The 17818-nt window shown below is 41.5% G+C and overlaps 1 protein-coding gene across 2 annotated transcripts; it reads right to left on the reverse strand.

Annotated features, from left to right (window-relative positions):
* Nucleotides 1-2711: 2711 nt before the first annotated feature.
* On the reverse strand, nucleotides 2712-12678 carry MARVELD2 (MARVEL domain containing 2). 2 transcript variants are annotated; one of them, XM_062018948.1, is made up of 6 exons: nucleotides 11157-12678; nucleotides 9589-9621; nucleotides 8539-8675; nucleotides 7565-7736; nucleotides 7121-7171; nucleotides 2712-6201 (listed from the first exon to the last, which is right to left on the reverse strand). In XM_062018948.1, the coding sequence occupies exons 1-6, from the start codon at nucleotides 12279-12281 to the stop codon at nucleotides 6085-6087; spliced, it is 1635 nt and encodes a 544-aa protein (XP_061874932.1). In that variant the 5' UTR covers nucleotides 12282-12678; the 3' UTR covers nucleotides 2712-6084. The 2 variants fall into 2 exon arrangements, with proteins under 2 accessions (XP_061874932.1, XP_010202617.2); XM_010204315.2 differs by having other exon boundaries at nucleotides 8539-8678; nucleotides 11157-12677.
* Between the last annotated feature and the right edge of the window lie 5140 nt (nucleotides 12679-17818).

The following is a 17818-nucleotide window of genomic DNA, read 5'->3' on the forward strand; positions in this document are numbered from 1 at the left end:
AGGCCACCGCCGTGGTGCCCCTCGCACCGCCGGGCGCGAAACGGGCCCTCGAGGCTGGGGAGCGAAGCCGCCGGCCTCACAGCGGCTCTCGCCCCGCCGCCGTCTCAAGCCGAGGGAAACACTGGTGCCGCCCCAGTGGAACGTGAGGCACCAACACCGCAGCATCAACACGCGCCGAATGAGTATTTTGGTTTAATAAAAGGATGGCGGCGTAGCAAAAAACGCCCCATGGCGCGGAGCCCGCTGTCAGCATCTGCCGGTCACAGCTGCCCTCGCTCACCTGCCGGGGACCCGGTACAAAAGGCGCTGTCAGGGTTCCCGTGGCATGTCTGTAACTGACTGACGTCAGTAATTAACAGAGTAACTCCAGAGCCTCATAGGTGCTAACTTACCACTTTTCACAGCTATGCTTCTTATAAAACCACGTTTAACTATGTAGCAATAACTTTCTTCCCTGACTCCTACTTTGCTATGCCCAGAAATCGGTAATTCTGCAGCAGCATCGCATCGGTTGATGCCAAATGAAGCACAACACGGTTCCTATGTTCAGGAGCTCATAACATTAACTAGTTCACATTGTTAAACCTCAAGGATAATTTAAGTACAAGAACGGCATCATCAGTTACATGTATTAATATCGCAGTACTTCTGAAAACAGTGACGAAATGGATTGACAGCCTTTTGAAAGAATGAGGCAGCAGGGAAGAAACACACAAAACCATGTGTAGTACACGGGAACAGAGGGACAGGTCTGTAGATCCAAAATCTGCTGTGAAAAAAATAATTCACGTATAATTTACACATGCCTATGTTTAAACGCCTGTCTCCAGAACACAGAACACAATACTACAAACTGGGGTAGAAATGGAAAGTTACTGTAGCCACTCAGTCATATGTAGAGAGGAAGAAATCCCATGACATCTACAGAATGGACATAGTTTAGGAATAATAGGGAATAAGCAAACTGTCATGAAAGACCACATCAAAGCCATTTTACATATTTTGGTAATTCCACAAGGCCTATATCTATATTCCCCAGAAGGCTGTGCTTCTCAACTGGCTGAGTGGGATCTCAACTGGCTTGAGAGTTGGACAGAGAGGAACCTCATGAGGTTCAACAAGGGCTAGTGTAGAGTCCTGCATCTGGGAAGGAACAACCCCATGCACCAGTACAGGCTGCGGAATGACCTGCTGGAGAGCAGCTCCGCAGAGAGAGACCTGGGCATCCTGATTGATAATCAACTAAGCATGAGCCAGCAATGTGCCCTTGTGGCCAAGAAGGCCAATGACATCCTGGGATGCATCAAGAAGAGTGTGGCCAGCAGGTCAAGGGAAGTTCACCTCCCCCTCTCCTCTGCCCTAGTGAGGCCTCATCTGGAGTCCCATGTCCAGTTCTGGGCTCCTCAGCTCAAGAGAGAAAGAGAACTTCTGGGGAGTCCAGCTCAGGGCCACCAAGATGATCAGGGGACTGGAGCATCTTATGAGGAAAGGCTGAGGGAACTGGGGCTGTTTAGTCTGGAGGAGACTGAGAGGGGACCTCAATATTTACAAATGGTGGATGTCAGGAGCTTGGGTCATCACTTTTTTCTATTGTTATCTAGCAACAGAAAAAGGGGTTAATGGGGTGAAGCTAGAACAGAAAAAGTTCCACTTAAACATAAGGAAAAACTATTTCACTGTTCAGGTGAGGGGGCCATAACACAGGCTGCCCAAGGGTGTTTGTGAAGTCTCCTTGTCTGGAGACTTCAAAACTCACCTGGACATGTTTCTGTGTGACCTGACCTAGGTGGACCTGCTTTGGCAAGGGCGTTGGACTAGATGATCTCTAAAGGTCCCATCCAACCTCTACCATTCTGTGATTTAAACAGGATTACAGTGCAGGTTCTAGAGCTGCACAAATATCTCAAATTATTTGTTGGAGTGAATATTACATTTTAAAAACTTTCATATGGTTTCTTTCCCACAATGCAAGCAAAAAGAAAATGCAGTTCATCGAAGTGTACTCTTGCATGTGCAGAAAAGACTTCTGATCTACCTCATGTCATCAAGAGTTCTCATTTCGTAAGCATTACATGAGGATGAGCTCAATAAAGCTACAGCATGTTTTAGCGAATTTCTCTGCAGAGCAATCATAACTTTACTGGATACAGTGGCAGTGTGCCAAGACTGTGAGTCTGACCTCCTAAATTACAGGAAAGTCGTCAGACTTCCGTTTCTAAGGCGTGTCATGCTGCATCCAAGTAAGGCAATAAATTAGGAAGAAAACATTTAAACAGTCATAACATTTCCTTAAATAGGTGTGGGGGAAAAACTTATCACTTCTCTATCCTTCATTTTGTTGCATTTACCAGGTGCAGTTTATAAATGTAGAAAAAACAGAAGATAAACTAATTCACTTTCAATTAAAGCACACCTGGGGAAAACCCAGGTATTTTGAAGGAGAACACTGACAACTACTGAAGATGGAAAAAGGGGAATTCCTTAGTTTGAGGTCAAAATTTGTTTATAGGAAGTGAAAACAAGTTGTGGTTTGATCTACTCCCATTAGGAAATGGCAGCACGTGACCTAAAACAGAAAAAGTCCAACTTACAGTACACTAGCATGGAAAAATGGCTGCAAGCTGACAATTTCAACAGAATGGAGAAAACAGACTTCTTCGAGAAAAGGGATTTTTTTTTATTATCAAGGACAAGAAAACTTCAATGCTGGACATGAATGCATAATAAATAATTGTTTTGTAGACAATGATTGTACAAATGCCTCAAATCTCACCACAATTTAAAGATTAATAAACTAAATGCTGGACAGTTTATTCTACAATTTCAAATCAATTAGGCTTTCCATTGCCATGAGTATTTTTAGTTAATATACTGTCATGAAAGCTACTATTCAATATAAACTTTTGGTTACATTTGTTAGGCACTGCTTTATCTGCCTGGCAAAAATGTACCAATTAGTACAGCATGCAGATATTGCTGCATTTATCTGGATCCAGGATTATTCAGCTATTTATCAAGACCAAAACAAAAAAAACCACCACAACCCAACTGTTTTATAGATTTATTCAAGTTCAGTTTCAAAACTGTTGTGTTACTCCAAATGTCTTGGAGATTTCCCTTCATAGATGTGTGGAGCCAGGTAGACATTTCCAAGAGGAAAAACAAAAGATAAAATTTCATGTTAGACACACTCAATGTCTGAGGATAGGCTGTAATTGAAAGTGAATGCTATCTGACCATCAATGTAGGGCAATATTACTTGGCAAGATTCAGACTACCTTCTGCAAAAACCCAGTCACATCAGTAAGACCACACAACAGACTGTTTACTTGTACATGCAACACAGGTTCACAGAGTTGAGGCTAGAGGCTGCACAGAGAGCCAAGGTGATAGGCATCTAACACAAGTTAGCTTTGTCTGAAGTATACCTTCTATTCTTTAAGGATATCAAGACATACTGTCTTTGGTAATTCTAACTAATTCTCACTCAAATTCCCCCTAATTTGTGTCTTGCATTTGACTGGCTTCAGCTCCCAGCCACTGATTCCTACTTCAGTGATCTCCGTTTCTCCTAGAGAGAAAAATGTTTTAGACTAATGTTTTTTCTTTAGCATGGTCAGAGCACAGTCCTCCATGGACAGCTTAGAGCAAATCTAGCACCAGTTGTATGCACCGTGTCTGCCTGTCAGCGCTGAGGTCCATAACACATCCAGGACTGAGCAAGTAATTTCCTGTAATGGTCACAACATGTCATTACCCTGATGCACCCTAAGCTGAGAAGGTATAAATCTCTTCCAGGGGCTCCGTGCTCAGCATGCCCTGATGGCATGCACTATGCTAATCCTATTTGAAACTCAAAAGGCTAGCAGGAGGGAGTATTCTTACATATATATCTTCTCTCCCCAGCTTCTCAAAAATCCACTCAGTCACACCTGTGAGACCTTGCTTGGAAAAATGGAGCCATCTGCATACAGCTGTCACCGCTTGGTTTATTTCCTCCTTCCAGCCATGGACATGGTGTCCCCTTTTCCCAGGCCAGTTGTTGGGAGCTTTACAAGAAAGGAGACACACAGTGGTTCTGCAGAAGCTATGCAAGCAGGATCTAACAGGCTAGGGCCAGAGACTGAAACTGGCCACTGTCAAAGGCAGCCTGGAGTTGAGTCTCAATGTCCTGTGGGAAGAAGGCTTATTAAGGTTGCAGACTGTCAATCTTCCAAAGCAGACATCAGTCAGCTTCATTTTAGCACTTTATAAACATCAATCAACCCTAAACTTGGATCAATCTCCTACTAAGAATGCAATGCCCACAAATCTCATTGAGAACAAAAAACCTGCACGTAACAGCGTGACATCACTTAGATTGCAGGGTTTTGGATATCTCTTATAAAGGAAAGTTTAACAAAGATACAGGCATAAAACACTTGTCCCAGCTCCTTTGTAAGATAGAGAAGCTTCCCCTGCTTTGAAAAGAACAGAAACCTGAACCAGAAAGAAAGGTACCTGAAAAGAGAACAAGGGATAACACTGACTGTCTTCTGATTTCAGACTGATGAAAATATTGAGACACCTTTCAGGTAGATGAGACAGCATTCACTAAAACTTCTGGAATTAAGTGGCTGATAAAACTGGAATGCTAACTTTATAAATATGAAAGTGGGCTTGCAGGCATTAGGACTGCAGTGTGAATCATAAGGGGATCAGAAAGGCGGTAACTGCCAGAGTGAGGTATATTAATTGATTCCAGTACTGAGGAACAAAGCTGATACTATCACCACTGTTCTAAACTGGAAACTGCTCTCCTGATGTCTTGCCTTTAAAAAGATGAAATTTCCTTTTAAAGAAAAAGTGATCACTAGCAAAAATTTGAAGCGACCTTAATCATAGCACCCTTTTTCTAACAAAATGCCTTTATAAGTGGTAGAATAATATAGCTACACTAGTGGGTTTGGAGGTTCAGGTTGTGGGTTTGGTTTTATTTTTCAAATGAAAACGTATTTCAGAACAGATAAATTGCAGCTGTAGAAACTGTACTACAAAAATATCAATGCTGCTAACAATTTTAGTAAGTAAAAAAGTAAACAAAGAAGTGAAAAGGGATACAAAGAGGAAATTTACTGGCTTATGAAAACATTTGCACATACAGATCTATCCCCATGATAAAAATATAAAAATGTATACTGAATTACAGCAGATACGTTCCAGAAAACTCGTCTATTAAAATATTTTACCTGGCCTTATAATAAGGACACTAATAATTCATACTCTGAAGATTAACTTTGTGGAATGCCGATTTCAGAGACAGCTGCAGCCTACAGGAGTCCTGTTGCTTGCTGATGAAGAAGAAAGTGTTTTTTGTCTTTAAACCTGTGGCTTCCTACTAAGATGACTCAGAAAGGTATGCAGAGCATACTGGCCCACAGCAACAGTAATGGAACACTAACTGGAGTCTCATCCTATACCTCCCTTCCTGTAAGGCCATGTATAAATTTGTTGCATCAGCTCTAAGCAGGGAAATAAAATACCCTAAAGCCTAAACAACAAAACCCAAACACTCCCCTCCACACGTTTCCCGTACTGAAGAACAAAGGTAGATACTTAAGTAGGAAGTTATTTTGCATTTCACAATCATTCATACTAAGGACTCCTGGCAAGCCCCAGCCAGAGAGAACAGCTCAACTTTTTCTGTTATCATTAAGATGTTACCTATACATAAAATCTGCAACGGTTAATATGATTTCTGTGCAAACTTTTGATGTGGTACTTAGAACTGCTTTCTCTGGTGAGCTTTGCAATGTTTACCAATATGGTATTTTCAAATAAAGTATTCACCTTCATGAGGCCAGGTTGTGTACAACATATAAAAGGCAGAATGTTTGCTCAGGTGTTCCAAACCTGATAACCTTGTAACATTGATTTAAAACGGGATCTGCACACAAAATATACCAGTAATGGTCAACATTTAAGTAAGTGAGAAAGTGATTGATCAATCCCCATAAGTGTACTGTTCTCAGAGTAAATAAATAGTTTAAAATATGCAAATTGATTTAAAAAATAGGAAATTGTATCCACAGAGTGAAGGCACAGCTAGGTTTCCACATTCCAATTCATAACTTTATCATAGTCCTGAATTCGCTGTTTTATGTGAGAAAGCTTATTCTTTAGGTATTCACAACGCTCCTTTTTCTCCAGAAATGCAGGATCCTGCCCAAAATACACAAATATTTAATATGTTACACTTCTGTATGCTTCCAAGAATAGTCCATTATCAATTACGTTCTTGATTAAGGACAGTACATTAATATTGTCAAAAATCGCCCCACAACCCTAAAATCACACTTATTATCCCTGGCTACAATTTCTTAATCCTTGCTCCCCTTCCTTCACAAAAGGCTGGAAAAAGGGTCTTTTTATATGCTGTGGTTACTTAGTAAACAAAGCAGTTCTGAATAAGAAATTCACACACATACACAACATTTTACTACACAATACAGATTTTATAGGTGCATTATCTAATAAATCCCCCATGCTGCCAAAGCAATGATTAACTAACATGGACACGAAATTTGAATTCCATGGGAGGGGGAAAAAAAGGTTATTTGTAATCTATTATGAATGGAATAAGGGTACACATTTAATGCCCACATTTAAAAATGACGTGAAACTTCTTTTTACATTGGAAATTACTTTTCAAAGTTCCGTGGCACAAAGAAACTACAAAACTACTTTTCAAAGGTAAGACTCTGTTTTTCTGTTGTTAACTTATCTGTCGGCTATGTCAGTTTATGAATATAAATGAGCCAGATCCCAAAAAATAACCAGTCTTCCGAATAAAGAATTCTAAGAGATGAGACATACTCTCAGGAGACAAAAATATTTAACTGTTGGAGGTGTTTTCCTCCCATATCTGGCTAAGGGAATCCTTATTCTCAAATAATGACACAAGTGGAGCGGGTTGTGTCCTAATTTTTCCAAAGTTTTAAAAAACAAAATATAAAAAACCCTGTAGCAGCTACAGGTAACCTCAGCCGGCAAATTGTATCTAGTGTCAGACATGTCACCTATTTGCACTCTCTTTGCTACACGCTGGATTCACTAGCAATGTAAAGCTGAAAACACTCACGTTTTTCTTCTTCTTATACTCCTGCAGAACTTTTGATATCCTTTCTTGTTCCTAATGGGAGAGACCGCACATTTTTTAACACTTTGAGTGTCATGTAAATTCTACAAAATACTCATTAAAGTTAAAATCTCATTTGGTCAATCCATTCTAGTTGTAAGGTTTCAAGTTTTAAATTTTGTACTTGAGAAATTATGACAGCATATTAGTTCACCGAAACTTGAAAGCTACTAACACAAAAAAGAAATCAACAAAACAAAAACCAGAGAAATATGTATACAACTTAATTGCAATTTGGTATCCTTGACTGACAGCCAATCAAGAATTAACATAACTGGGGAAGCTTTCTCTCCCACACCAAGCCACCACCAGCACTACAAGACATTGCACCCTAACTAAAGACAGTCAGAAACTGCCTACTACCATGCTGATTCTCCAGATACTCACATATATGCTTTCAGGATGGTGAGGAAGCTGTCTCAGTAATGCATCCAGCTCATCAAACTTTTTTAACACAGCATGAACTTCCACAGACAGTTCTTTGTATTCGGCAAACTGATCATTGAATACCGCTTTGTACCGGTCTCGCATTTCATTGGTTTGAATTGCTGGGTATTTCCTAAAACAAAAGAAATAAAGAAAGAAATTAAAGTCTTTTCAAGGCTGGTTTTAGAGACAGGACTTCAACATATGTATGAGCTCTTGACCTTAATCGCTTATTTCTGCACTGTTTGCCATTGGTTAAGGTTAGAAGGGACATAGGGAGGTCATCTGGTCTAACCTTTGCTCAAGCAAGGCCACCCACACCAGGCTGCCCAGAACTGTGTCCAGAGGGCTTTTCAGTTATCTCCATGGATCCAGACTCCATAGTTTCTCTGGGCAACCTGGGCTAACCTCACAGTGAAAAAGATTTTCCTAATAATAAGGCAGAACCTCCTGTGTTTCAGTCTGTGCCCCAGTCTTTGGCAAATAGTTTGAAAATAAATTTATGATATCATACTTCACCATGGAAAGGCCTGCACTTTAAAAGGGAATGTGCTATAGACTTAGCACTTAGAAGGCACAGGAGCAGTCAAATTTCAGAGACTAAAAAGACAAGTAGTTTCCCATGTATTTTATTTTTTTCTAAATTATCTGTGTGATTGTCCTCTGTTCCTTTGGCAGTTAATGTACACGGTAGACTATATCATTCTGCTTTAATATTTAAGCTTAGGGTGAGTTTTAAAAATATTCTTTATTTTATTACTGGTTCTATGCCAGTGGTAACAGCCTCCATCTTTTCTATTTTTAACATTAACTTAATAAAGAACTATGAGATCCCATAGTACATGCATGGCAGAGAAACCATAACAGATACTGACTGAAAAAACATCTTTCAAGTATTCTTCTTTAAATTTGTTCATCAAAGTCAAGTCACTTACGCTAAGTAGTCTGGCATCACTATAGGTTTAGGAATGTGGCCTGCGGGTATATGACCATTAAGCAGTTCCGGTTTTCTTTCCACTGATTTAAGCTGCCTATAAGTGGTCTCTTCTCTTGGTCTGTCATCACTTTCATACTGCTTTAAAAGAAAAAATAATATGTCTTAATTAATTCAGTTTTACTTCAAAAGCAATATCCATAAGGCACAAAACATCTAACTTATTTGAACACAGAGATACAAGTATGATATTTCTTACAACCCTTCTTATAATTATAAAATTACTGAAGAGTTAGAGTAATGCTTCTCACACAGAATCCACCTCCAGTTTGTCCTAACAATGGTACCAGTGACAGATAAATACTTCTCAGGGATTGTAAAGATTTGTTTTGTATGTCTTAAAAAATCATTTAAGGAAGTTTCTTTGGATATCCATCTAGTGTGTCAGTGGAAAGGAATCACTCAGTCCTCTGGAGTTCCTTTTTCCCTTCATTTCCTCTTGCACAATTTCTCCCTTGATCCAAAATAAAAGCACATGGAGTCTTGTTCACACACACAAAACCCAGTCCTGAAGTCACTCAGAAAACAGCAGTAGGAAATTCACAGTATCTTACAGGAGTAATTTAAAACGGAAATAAATACAAAAAAAAATCACTGGGAATCAGCAACATCTACTAACATTCTCAACCACCTTTGTGGTGTATGCAACATCTTCGTGTGTCAGAAGCACACTGCTGATACTTCTAAATCAGCAATGAGGTCTCTGGAGCAGTCTCTACACAGGAACAAGCTCAACCCACAGGCAGCACCTACCACTCACTATACCTCCACGGGCTCTCCTTCAAACTAAGCAGTCAGCAAGGAAGAAAGACTCTAAAACCCACAACGCATCAGATGACCTGCTGCTCTCACCATGTCATCATTCTATGATAAATGCTACAGAACTTGTCACTTTATAAACGATGGTCATCCAGAGGCAGTCATCACATGCAGAGGCAGTCAACAATTTGGAAATATCACGTAAAAAGAAAAATAATGACCTATTTCCTACCTTCTTTTCTGGAAAACAGGACTGTGTTTTCATCTATGAAGAAATGGAAATAATAACTTCATTAAAAATAGTATACATAAACATTGACTCCGAATAGCTAAACTTTTTCAAAACCTTGCTGTACATTCATATTTAGGTATGAAGTACCTAAGTATATTTAGCATAAGGAATCTTTTAATATTAATTGATTTAAAGACCATTTAAGAACAGTGAAACAAACACAACCACCAAAAACCCAGAACGATGGGATCTCCCAGAGCACAGCTGTAAGTGACAATTTGCAGGAAACACTCCATCCGTATCCCCATCTCCTTTATTATTCCACATTCCAGATGCTATTAACTCATTGACACTCTGCAGCCTAATTCATTGCCAGGAAAACACAACAGTGCAGTAACCATAGCTCTACTGTTCTGCAGGGCACTCCCCAGAGCCTAACCCATATGACATTCCCTTTAGAAATACTAAATAACTGGAATGAAAGAACATAGACGGTAAGAGGGAAGAGTGATTGAGCAGCTGTGTAATTCCAGCAATCCCTGCATTTCTTGCAGGACATAGTAACAGCTGGTAAAAAAACCTTTATAATGAAAGAGCTGCAATGTACTTTTCAAAAGGGGACAGTCAATTTTATGCAAGACAGTGGATTAGAAACTAGAGTTCAATAAAAAGGCTGCAAATCAGACCACAATCATGGAGCAGAGGAAATTCAACTTTAACTCGCTCTCTCCTACTAGTATTAACGTTGATCCCCTCCTTAAGTCAGGCTTATGTAGGCTTCACATACATTATCTTTTATACTAAGTTAAGTTCTACTAATTTTCTAAAGAGTTTTTTTGTGACATTTTCATTTGAAGGTTTTGTACAAAATTACTTTGAATTCTCTAGCTTGAGAGTCATATGTCACTACTATTACAGTTTATCATTAACGAGGTGAGTACTGAATGCTTCTAGTAAGGGCAAGGCCACCCGCAGAGCAAACTGGTTGGTGTCAATTAATATCAGAGACACCAAAATCTAGCCACCTCTGCAACCACTATTATTTTCTGGTAACTATTGCAAGAAAAGATGAAAAGACAAAGAAGTGGCTTGGAGTTTTGCTTGCAAAGTAAAAATCGGTGTTTTGTGTTCTTAGGGTCATTCACGCTAGCACTTAACGTGCTGAAAGCGCAGTTTTCAAATACATGCAGGGTGAATTTAAGCCTAACGCCAAGAACAGCTGAGTAAACACATTGTTCATTTCTTTCTTTGTTTGGAAAATACACACCCGGAAGTAGATTATCAGCTGATGCAGGAAGAGAGCCCAGTATTACACAGAAAACAGAGCCAGCTCAGTACCAAAGTGAATTAAAAAAAAAGTCCATGACTTTGGATCAGACGTCTTAAAAATTGTATTTCATTTAGCCATCTCAAATACTGCTAAGACTGGTGAAACTTTGCCCTCAAAAGCTATGGACCTGATGCAGAGAAGACACCTGATAGGACTCTGTCTTATGCCACGGAAAGATCTCACTGCTGCTCCCTATCACACATGCTTAGTAAATACACAACAGTAACTCATGACTTACCTCCCGTTCCATTAGTTTCCTGTGCCTCCTAGCTGCTTCATGCCTCCATAACTTTAGAGCAACAACGGCACTAATGAGATAGATGATCACCGTGACAAACAAGAAAATGATCGCTGCTGTCTGACCTCCCTCTACACGGCAAAATGATGCATTTATCGGGGTCTTAAATAACTGGTAATAGCAGAGCCCACCTCGGTTGGTATCATTTACGTACACTATGGCGGCTGACATGTACAGAAGGAACAAGGCCACGTTAATTCCGAACTCAGTCAGCGGCCACCAGTTGGAATCGAGAAGGATCGTCCGGTAGTACATCGACATGCCCAGTACCAGCAGCACCATCGTGACTATCCACGCCATGCCTGCCGCCACCAGGATGAAGGGTGTCTTGGGTCCGCTATAGGAGTAGCCTCCGTAGACGCTGCCGGCCCCGTAGCTGTAGGGCTGAGAGTACCCAAACATATTGTACCACTCGTTATCCTTGTGCACGTAGGCCGTGACGCAGGCGAAGACGGCGGCGCCCAGCAGCAGTTCCACCACGCAGAGGATCCTGAGCAGGCCGGCCCAGGACTTCATGTAGGCGTAGCGCTGGTGGTAGGCCTCCACCCGCTCGCTGTAGGTCTGGCCGGTGGCGGCGCGGTGCTCCAGCGACCCGAAGGGGTCCACGGGCAGCATGGCCTCGGCCTCTTTACGCGAGTTGTAGCTCCCGGCCGATCCTCCGTAAGGTTCCTTGTAGGAGCCGGGCACCGACTTGGGCTGCCGCCGCGGAGCAGCCGGGGAGGACGGCGGCGAGCATTCGACCCCGTCGGAGATGTACCTGATATCGGAGGCTGTGCCGTCCCAACTGGAGCCGTTGTTACGTCTGCCTTTGAAGAAGTTCTTCCACGAATCCGGGATGAATCGCCGGACCGGCTTGAGGTCGGCCAGCCGTCCCGGGCCAGGGCTGCCCTCCCCAGGGTAGTCGTCGGGGCCGAAGGGAGGCTGCAGGGGGAGCGGGGGCGGTGGCAAGGCGGCGGCGGACCCCGGCTCCGGGTCCCGGCAGAGCGGGGAGTCGGCGGGGCTGGTTCCACGGGGCAGCAGGGACCTGCCGGACCGCTCACCCTCCGAGCCGGCGTTCCTCGACATGGCTGGTACTCGGCCCAGCGCCAAGACGCTCCCGGGACCCCGCTACGGCCGCCTCGCGTTCGTCCGACGGGAGGAAGCTGCCGCGCGGTCCGAAAGGCGGCGGCGCCAAGCGGTGGAACAGGGGCGATCCCGCCAGAGAGCCAGCGAGGGGGGCGGCCTGGGAGCGCCTAGCGATGCGCTCCGCGCCCTCAGCACCTGCGCTCGCGCCGCCCCGCCCAGGCGGCCTCACCTGCGGCGCCTCGCGGCCTTCGCCCCCGAGGGCGGGAGCTTCCGGCTGCTCCGCCCCGGCGGAGAGCGGGCGGCCTTTCCCCACCGATCGGCGGCACCGCCGCCTTTGCCCCCGCTGTCGCCCCGCTGCTGCGCGTTGTGCTGCGGCGGGACCCGCGCATGTGAAGCGGGGCGAGCGACGGCAGCGAGTGACGCGGAGCCACCCCAGCTACCGGGAAGCTCTGAGCAGCCTCCTCGGCCGAGGCCAAAAACATTGTTCTCCTGTCACTTGGCAAACGTGGGGCTACTCTGTCCTCTGGCACAAGTGCAGTTTAAGGATAAAACGGCATGCTACACGCTTAACTTCTACAGAAGTCGTACAACGTCTGTTCAATATTTGGGTTTAAATATCTTTAATACTTTATGCTCACATAAAATATTGTTGGTGCATTATCATTATGGGATATACAATTTTTAACATAGACATTCCATTCTTTTATTTCAGAAAATTCAAACTTCCAAACAGCAACTTTTTTTTGGAGGTATAAATGTTAATACAACTGTCAAGTGCTGACAGCTTATCAATTGTTTACTACAGGAACACGCTGTGCAAATGTAAAATAAGTAAAAATCTGTTAAAAAAATGAGACTACCTAGCTACACTCTTTTTCTAAATCTGTTAGAACTTAAGAGTAATGTTTTAGTTTATGGTTGCCTCTATCAATAAGGTAACTCATGGCTCAGAAGAGGCAGGGAATGTCTTGTGATTTAGTATTCTGCAAAGTTAAGTCAAGCTGAGTAAACTTAACCTGATGCTGACTTGATCTTGTAGCCCACCTACATTGCTGAAGGAGTACTCTTGTGCAGACTATGCTCACTTTAGTAAATACTGTTGTAGCATATTAATCTATTTTGCTGAGTTGGTGGTTGATTTTTTTTTTTTTTAATACTCAGTCACTATCCCCTTCCTCTATTTTTAATTTATCTTCCTCCAGGATAGCTTGAGCTGCAGCAGGCAGAGGCTGACTGCAAGGCAGTTGGTTTCCATCTCATTGGCTGGAAGTAAGAGGGAACCCATCCTATATTCATTCACATTCGTTTTGCTTTTCTCCATCTCCATAGCGGTAATATCAGCAGGGTCCTCCTCCTAACTGACAAATATATCTGACACAACAGGACCTTTATCAGCGTTTCAAACTTTAACCTATGAAATTACAATAGCAACGGTAAGTTACTGCGGGAAAACCCAGAAACTGCAGCTGCGTACACACCCCACACAAATCTCCCTCTTTCACCGGTGCTCAACAGTTTTAAAGTTTTCCAGCAGCAACAGCCTCTACTCACCACCCTTAATTCAAGCCATACATATTATTTTCTTACATGACTACCATCAGCATTGTTTTATGGCTCTGTGCACTTTTTCCAATTATAGGTATTTTTTCCCAGAATTCAACATTACAGAACTTACATGAGAACCTGCAGAAGATCTGCAAGTTCTTCTCAGATAAAACTTGAATGGATGTACACTCAACTTACTAATACAGATACAAACAGTTTACCAGTATTTAAATGTATTCTGCAGGAAAAAATGTAATAGCATAAGGAAGTTTACAATTAATATGTAAAGTTATACACATTTTTGGCATATACTCATGTGGTCGGCTGACCTTGGCTGGCAATTTTATTCTAACGTAAATCTTTCTGTTTGCAAAGTCAGAGATTTTATCCAGATCATTCAGTCAACAAACCAACCTATTCCTAGGTCAGAGAACTAATATTTAATACAGTGGTAAAGACAGACAAACAAGGATTAAACAAACAAGGCCACGAATAAAATGTTGCTCTTAACATTGTCATTTTAAGTAGGTTGGAACTGAAAAAAGTTTTAGGAGCCACAATATCAAATTATAAAGCTGCAATGGGAGGGAAAAGGACACATTACAGGTTAGACTAAAGTTGTTTTTGTATAAAAGGATTCTTTAATTTATTAACAAAGAAGGTGTTCTTAAAGAAAGTACACATCAAGTTTACCTCCCCAAATGTCTTTTTAGTGGTAGCTTCCCAACATCTGACAAAAAAGCAGCCTGAACTGAGAAAAATATACACCAGTATCGTATTGGGTAGGTCACAATGCATATAGAATTAATAAGAGTTGAAAAATAAGTAATTCATATGTTTAATGAAGTGGTCTTGTATATATCTGCATTACTTTTGATACAAAACCAGTGTATATGTGTTTGAAGTGTTTATCACATTCCCATAACATATTTACAGATTGCCTCCACAGAATAAATCCTGTTGTCAACTGTCCATTTATTATTACATAGCCTGCAAAATGAATTAATCAATCCGGATTATAAAACCTTAATTAAGACATAAAACCTTTTCTTTGAAGTAGTTAATATAACACAGGTGACCCAGCTGTCTGAATGGTGATTTCTGGATTACATACCATGCACAGTAATCACCTGCTACTGGATAGCCTTGTGTTACACAAAACTTTGAAATGCACTGCAAACTTTGGTTTTGCTTACTTTATGTGGAAAAGGGTTTTTAAAGCTTTTTGAGTTTGTTGATGTTACTTTAAAGGGATCAGTAAGCAATTAAGATCTACTTAAAATACCCTAGAGGGTTTCCAAAAGACTTGCCACACAGTCCCCTAAAGGCTTTTAAAAGAAATCTTAAACGTTAGAAAAAGTCTTAAGCCTAAAAGAATGACTTAATAGTAAAGTTTGATAAATAATTAACAGGTTGGAAATGGGGGAGGGAAGTATGAGTTAATAGTCAGCTCCTGCAATGGAAGAAAGTTGCCAATACAGTTTTGCAGAGATCTGTGCTATCTAATACATTCCTAAATGTAACCCTGTGAAAAAGGGGGGTGAAGAGTGACTGTGGCAACTTTGCTGCTGATGCAACATTAGACAGGCTGGTAAGGATGTGGGCTGTCAGACCTGTGCCAGGACTTTATAAGACAAAATGACAAGGCAGTAACATGATAAAATTCATCTAGCTAGTAAAAAAAAAGGCAGAAGGATTTAAAATATTGCAACATAAAGATCCTGATTTATGTATTTATAAAGCATCACATATGCCTCACTTCTGGAAAGGCAGATACTGTTAAATTCTTTCAGTTTAATGATGTTCATGGTCTTATTTCAAGCTTAATAGGAGAGGTTTAGTTTTGGTTGTGTGACTAGAAGCATATTTATGTATCCACTACACAGGTATACCATATGTGCGGTTTTTTTAATTAGGCAAAAGGACAGATGGTATTGAACTTTTGTGTTACAAAAATGTATCATTATCCTTACTGAAAGTGCAAGAGCTACACTGACCTTGGTTTCTCATTGGGTTTGCTAACACAGCAAGGTAAGGCAATAGCTCCACCTGAAGAAACACTGGTGTGTGGGATGGAAGCTGGAAAAGAGATTTTGTAGCAAGACAGTTTTCTTGATACCATAAGAGTTTGGTGACGGAACCAAAACACAAGCTAAAAATCTGCTAAACCATAACTAAGGTATATATTCTGTATCATAAAAAGCAGCATGATGATTTTGCATGTACTCAAGGTCTCTGTATAGTGTGTCTCTTTTGAAGTACCACCACACTGTAACTGCAGTGACATGATATGCCCAGAAGATATTCAGGTTACTGTGAAAAGCAATTGTATGAAAAAGCTAGGTCAGGTGCTTTAGGGAAAAGGTATGTGGCCTCTGATACATTTTTCGCATAAGTTTGTTCTTCCTAAAAATACTTTGTGGAATATTTTATAAACACTATATGACCCACTACTATAAAATGCTGACAGAAGTTGGACAAAAGCTGTACACAAATGACCTACATCTCTCTTATTTTTGATGTAGTTTAACATTCATTAAAAATTCACTGTCACCTCTACTCTATTAGATGTTTGAAATGATACAGCTTGTAAGAAAATAATTGCCTTCTATCCTTCACGAATGCCTGGAGAAAAATGTAGAAGTTCAGTTTCAGAGTATAAGAAACCTGTATATATGCATAAAAAATAGCATGTATATTCCTAGGTGCCATTCCTACAAAAGTCACCAGCAATATTAAAATATTCACTGACTCTCACAATATCATCTACATCAGCAAAAGGTCTACATAGTTCTGGTGAAGGTAAACATTAAATATACCTGCAGGCATATGTGACTTTTCCACAGTGTCTTATTTTAAAAACACAACAATCAATTAATAGGTTATTTTTTCACACAGCACAAAAGGGAAAATGTCCTACAAAAGTTCAGATACAGTTCAGTCATTAGAAGCTGGCACTCATGGTCTGCAAAGTGATACATTGCACACAAGAGGGAGCTTGGTTTCTTCCAGAGAAGGCTAATGGTGGGGTGGAGGGGCAGATGCCCTTGTTGCCTTCTGCTCTCTAATGGGTGGTAAGATAAAGGTGAGCTCTGATTCCTCCTTGCATTGTGAAGAGCCAACAGCCAAAGAAAATTCCACCCTCCACCATGACTTGGTCAGAGAGACAGAATGTCTGTCAAAATTATGATATGGATGAGGTGGAGCAAAACCAGAGATGTGTAACTGCACGTATAGCAACTTTTTTTTTTGCTAATATGCCTGGAAATGGTTACCAGGATTAGTTCCTGTAGTCCTTGGGCACTTTTCATAATTGCCATGATTGACCAAAGACTGTTGAGAGCAGCTTCACAGTGACATCTTCCAGCTCCTTCAATACTTGTGAGTGTATCCCGTCAGGGCCCCATGGACTTAGATACTTAGAATTTGCTTAAGTACTGTGTGACCTGATCCTCTTCCACCCATGCCAAATGCCTTCTAACCTGAACCATGCTGTGATTCTGTGATCTCTTCAAAAAGCCAGAGAGGCTCCCTAAGTGCACTATTTGGAGGAGGGAGCAGATCACAATTGTGTAACAAATGCCATGGCAAAAGGTGGTCAAGAAGCAGAAACAGAAATCAGTATTATTGAATAGACAATGCAAAAGGTAAGTATTGCTACCTGATTGATGTTGCCGCAGAGAGGTACAGCAAGCAGGCCCTGCAGCAGCTGGAGCTCCTGGACTCCCACACTGCTGAGGAGCAGGAGGACAGGGCCACCCTTGGCCCTGTGGCCTGGCCAGGGAGGACTTGGCCACCCTTGGCCCTGTGGCCTTGCCAGGGAGGACTTCAGCCCCAACCCCAGAATGCAGCAGCCCCATGAGGAGTAATGAGTTCTCGGAAGACCTCACAGCTATTAGGTCATTAGACACTGAGTCAATTAAGAAAGAGCCTTATCATCCAAATACCCCTACATTAATGACATTCAAATTAAACATGATGCAGCGTTTGTA

Source organism: Colius striatus, chromosome Z, assembly GCF_028858725.1.
Source record: "Colius striatus isolate bColStr4 chromosome Z, bColStr4.1.hap1, whole genome shotgun sequence".
In the NCBI taxonomy this organism is placed as follows: domain Eukaryota; kingdom Metazoa; phylum Chordata; class Aves; order Coliiformes; family Coliidae; genus Colius; species Colius striatus.

Bases quoted from the DNA above. Each gene is read 5' to 3' on its own strand.
- MARVELD2 (XM_010204315.2), bottom strand. From the start codon at position 12,281: ATGTCGAGGAACGCCGGCTCGGAGGGTGAGCGGTCCGGCAGGTCCCTG. The intron at 9,622-11,156 runs GTAAGTCATGAG...ATTTCTTCATAG, and splicing joins GGAAACTAATGGAACGGGAG to ATGAAAACACAGTCCTGTTT. The intron at 6,202-7,120 runs GTGAGTGTTTTC...TATTTTGGGCAG, and splicing joins AGTATAAGAAGAAGAAAAAC to GATCCTGCATTTCTGGAGAA.